The sequence below is a fragment of the Tachysurus vachellii genome, chromosome 3 (genome assembly GCF_030014155.1).
Source record: "Tachysurus vachellii isolate PV-2020 chromosome 3, HZAU_Pvac_v1, whole genome shotgun sequence".
Taxonomy (NCBI): domain Eukaryota; kingdom Metazoa; phylum Chordata; class Actinopteri; order Siluriformes; family Bagridae; genus Tachysurus; species Tachysurus vachellii.
The window spans coordinates 10861362-10866361 of NC_083462.1; the positions used below are offsets into that span (position 1 = coordinate 10861362).

Genomic DNA, 5000 nt, shown 5'->3' on the forward strand with positions numbered 1-5000 from the left:
TCCTCTTTGTCAGCCTTCAGCTCAACTTCGTTGTACTGGAAGTCACGCACAATGAACCTGGTATAAAGAAAGAGTAAAAGATCGTTTGTCAGTCATATAGTTTCGAATCAACATGACAATCTTTCCACCTCAAATGCTTTGAGCATGAACGCATGCTGAAATATGAAGTCATGGAATTCAGTATCGGCTTCAAATCAACAAATCAGCTGGATCATTAACTCATTGAGCTTTCATACAAATACTAATTTATATGCATTTTGTCTAATTTAAAATAAATACTCACTTATTTTCCCTGGCCTTGAGTCTGAAGTCATCTATCGCCTTTTGAAAGAGGGTGACGCTGAAGAGCCCGCTGTCCTGGTCTTCAAAAAGCAATCTATGAGAGAAGGAAAGGGATGAAACTTTGAGACTGTAGGCAAAGACTTGAAAGGATGTCATCAGGTTTATAAATTCAGACAGTAACAGAACAGGTGACTAATGATGAGAAAACTTAATGAATGTAACACATCTTACATGAAAACTTCAATTTTAAGACAGTGAGTCATAATTTTAAAACATTGTATCTGTGCTACAAAAAAACAGAGGGGGATATAAAACGTCTTAAGTTAAATTGTACAGATGCAGTTTTCCAAACCACAGGGTAGATAAAAGGTGTGTATATGTGTGTGTGTGTGTGTGTGTGCGTGCATGCGTATGTGGTGTGTGTGTGTGTGTGTGTGTGTGTGTGTGTGTGTGTGTGTGTGTAAAAGAGAGAGCAAAGGACTAAGGTAATTGTTCTTGTTTTTGTCACCATGACCACAAACAGGGAGGTGTTTAATTGGTTTCCACAGACACCAGTTCCATAAATCACCCCAGGTCAGCTTATCTGTTTCTAAGTGACGGATGTAGAAAGTACGCATGGGTTTTGAAAATGCTCTGTTCATCAGATTTTATTTCCACAATAAAACAATATTACATCGTCCTTTACTAACATATCAAAATGGATTTGCTGTTAATTACTGAAAGATGTAGGGATGAGAGCACAAAGCAAAAACATCATTTTGAGGAACAAATTTCAGCAGGGACAGTAAAAGGGAACGAATGACAGAACGTTCATTCATGGATATTACTTACTTTGAAGATCGTGGAACCACCATTTCAGAGAGGGTTTCATACGACTTCTCCCAGTCAGCATAACCTGTTCTGTGTGAGTGAATATTTAACAATTTTATAATCAGGCATAACCCCTGTATAGAACATTTAAATCCCTATACATTACATTACTAATATCTATATCGACATGTTTGCGTTCTTGCTTGCATTGTGGTTATTCATTTTCAGTCGAAAATAAAACAATACTTTAGCTAGTAGGGTAGCTAGTAGCAAGAAGGACCAATTAAGGGTATTGTATGTAATTTACTAGAGTATGTAAAGACTGTAAAGACAGACGGAGGGAGTATAATTCCCAAAATGCCCTTTAAACACATCAGATGTAACTGAGAAACAGCTGCGAGCAACTAAGTTCAACTAATGTACGTAACCGTTATCAGTAACATAATTGCTATGGCTTGTTCAATCTTCCAGCACCATCTGTCAGCTTCGGCTCAGCGTGTTGATTTTAGAAAACCATTATTTCTCTCTGTTCATAATGTTTGCCTTCCTTTTTCCTGAGCCTATGTATCTATGCACACTGTTCCAAACAGTAACTACTTCTCAATATCTGCTCTCTGTCTTTTAAAACACTAGTATTTGGCATATAGTATTGCTTAGTCAAGATGTCAACAGCTGAGCTACAAAAATGAGAACATTTCAAGCCATAAAACTTACTTTGGAACAACTACAATCAGAGTAGTGAGATATTCAGAGTCCAGCACGAAATCCTCTTTCTTCACAAGGTCAGCTAAACTCCTTGTCAGTAGACTCCCCCTAGTGAAAATAAAACATTACTTATAATGGCCAAATAGAGGGAAATTAAAGTATTATAATAAAGAGATTCCACACAAGTGTAACTCCTAAAAATGAAATTACTTTTTTTATTTGTTGTTTGTTTGTTCGTTTGTTAACATGCATTCAAAAAATGTGTTAATTCATTATTCATTTTATTCTTTGTGACTTGCTTTTTTATTTTCTTTTGTGCATTATATTAGATAATACAGAAAAAGCCTTCTGCTGGTCCAGGGGCTGAATTCTGCACTCTCGTTGGTGGGTTCGATTCCCGGGCAGAGAGCAACCTTACTGAAGAGATAGCTATGTTTAATTATTTGGGTAACAGTGCTGTACTTTTAAACTTCATCAGTCAATATTACTGACTATAAAATATATACTATTATTGTTCTATTCTTCTTCCCATCCACCCATCTTTCCACCAATCCATCCAACCAAATTCTGTAGTACTTATCCAACATAGGCTCACTGGGAAACTGGAGTCTATCTCAGGAGACTTAGGGCACAAGGTGGAGAAATCTTGAACAGGGCGCCAACCCTTTACAGAACATGCTCACATACACAGTTCAAAGATGCCAGTCATCCTATAACATGTGTCTTTGGACTGGGGAGGAAACCCATGAAGCATAGGTAGAACCAAAAACCAAACCCTGCCATACACGAGGCAAAGGCAAAAATCCAAGGCAAAAAACCCCTAAAATCCAAGGCAAATGTGCTGACCACTAAATCACCATGCCAACCACTAAGTCATTATGTCAACCCCTAAGTCACCATGCCAACCCCTAAGTCACCATCTCAACCACTAGGTCACCATGCCAACCACTAGGTCACCATGCCAACCACTAAGTCACCATGCCAACCACTAAGTGAGCATGTTAACCACTAAGGCATTATGCCAAACACTAAGTCACCAGCCAACACTAAGTCACCATGCCAACCAATAAGTCACCATGCCAACAGCTAATTCACCATGCCAACATACTTTCAATGATCTTGAAATGAAATGTGATCACTTTTCATCATAGTGAATGTGCTCAAAGAGCAGAGTGAATTTTTCATAACCTATAATGAAAAAATGTTCCCTTCACTACTACTTTGAGTTGGACACTAACGGTACCAACCATGACGTCACCCAAAAGCTTTATGTCGTATAGCTGACGTAACACAATTTATCAGCTACAAACATTTCTGATATTTCGACAAAAGGTTAAAATGTTAAACTTACACATTCTTTCTCTCCAGGTTCTGCAGGTTGCCTTTTATACTGTTGTATGCTGAAGCTCTGGCTTTCAGGTCGTTATCTATTTGAGTCACTTGCTGCAAAAGAAAACGTTACAGAAAAGGGATGTTTTACAAGTGCTATCTTAATGAAAAAACCTACAAAAAAACAGTAGGGTGCTAATTAAATTTTTTTTTTTAAAAGTTTGCAAGTCCAGTTTCTGCTTACTTACTTGTCTTATGTTGTTAAGCTGAAAAAAAATCCATTTTCTCTTAAATCTGTTACACTGAGCCTGATTTATCTTTTAATAAATTGTGTGCAAATGTAAATGGAAGTCAAGCTGACCTAAAAAATTCCAGATTCACAAAAGTTTAAGTACGAAAAGCTGATGATGTTCATTATTGCGTGTTTATACTGAATGTGTGCACAGCAGAGCTGATTTGCATTTGGTGACACCCACGTTATTCCATAAAAGGTAAAGCTCACAGCTCTGAATTGAGAACTAAAAAGCTACAACTTTAAAAATCAATGTTATTTTGACTTAAATTTATACCAATAAAAATAAAGTAGTTACTGTATTATTTAACAGCATAACAACCCCTTGAAAAGGCCACACTATGGAGCCAAATTACAGAAAAGGTGAATAAGATGTGAAATGGAATTGGAAGTCAGGTAGATGGTGAAAAATGGTTTTACAGGAAAATACAGAAAGCAAATGATTTTCTGTATCGAGATGATCATGGATAGCAAGCAAATCAGGCATGGAATTATTTGTATTTTTTTTAATTAAAGTGACTTTTGGCCAGAATGCACTGATATAGCATCAGCTATATATGGTTGAAATGACAATAAAACAATGCAGGTTTTGAAAAATGGTACGCAAGGGATTATACGTCACATTGCAGTTTGAGACAAACCCGATCAGCGCTGACTCTAATAATGTGCTACACAGAATAAAGAAAAGATGCCACAAAAGCGACTGTTCTCTGCCTGAGACCATCCTTTTATACAGAACATTCCTAAATTGTCTTATGTCTCTTGTGGATTTTATTGTTTTATCGTTTCATGTTTAATATTTCTTTATGTAATGACTTTAACATGAAACACCTGCAGGTAAAAAAAAAGCATGATTTAAACATGACATTTAAACATAACTGCTATATAAAAGTGCAGTAGCTCAAAATGTAACAATTTACGAATATATATCTTTATATCAGGCTCGATAAATGTCAAGCTGTCACATAAACACACATACATCACTCTATAATTTTAGTAAATACTTTCAGATAAAATATTTTTGACCTCACTTTTGAGATGATTTCCGAGATATTCTTCAGGGACTGTTTGATCGGATACTTGGCCATATCCCACTGGAACCTTGTGAGGTAAGTCACCAAATCAACTGCGTCAAAATAAAATCACTTATTGTTTATAGAAAATAGGTTGTATGACTATTTCTTTTTATTACTCTACTACTAAGCTTAACTAAAAAAAAGTTGACTAGTCTTTTATAGTGCCTCACTATCTGTTCAATAAACCTCATACCAGCAAACGTATTAATCAATTAGACATTGTAACCCCAATATACCTTTAAAAGAACTTTAATATAACATATTATAACAAATTTTATTAGCTAATAATGCATGAAGTTTCTGTTTGACAACCCCCCCCCCCAAAACCGTCCAATTGTACTTTCAGAGGAAAAGTTATAATTATCTTTTTTTTTTTTAATATTATCTTGGATTTTTTGGCCCTTCTAAGGTTCATAAAAAAAATACAGAACAGTATCTGACAGAAGTCAACACCCCTGTTACAGTACCCACACTTACCACCGCTGGCTAAAAGATTTTCCATGACT

The 5000-nt window shown here is 36.0% G+C and overlaps 1 protein-coding gene across 2 annotated transcripts in view; it reads right to left on the bottom strand.

Annotated features, from left to right (window-relative positions):
• Positions 1 to 5000, bottom strand: part of atp6v1c1b (ATPase H+ transporting V1 subunit C1b) — an 8318-nt gene that overhangs the window by 1365 nt on the left and 1953 nt on the right. For both annotated transcript variants that reach the window (XM_060865699.1, XM_060865698.1), the window contains 7 exons: positions 4972 to 5000; positions 4450 to 4544; positions 3149 to 3240; positions 1807 to 1905; positions 1114 to 1182; positions 284 to 376; positions 1 to 57 (listed from right to left, as the gene is read on the bottom strand). The exon at positions 1 to 57 is cut by the window's left edge and continues 37 nt beyond it; the exon at positions 4972 to 5000 is cut by the window's right edge and continues 57 nt beyond it. In XM_060865699.1, the coding sequence (XP_060721682.1) occupies positions 1 to 57; positions 284 to 376; positions 1114 to 1182; positions 1807 to 1905; positions 3149 to 3240; positions 4450 to 4544; positions 4972 to 5000 (534 nt within the window). The remainder of the gene's footprint in view (positions 58 to 283; positions 377 to 1113; positions 1183 to 1806; positions 1906 to 3148; positions 3241 to 4449; positions 4545 to 4971) is intronic.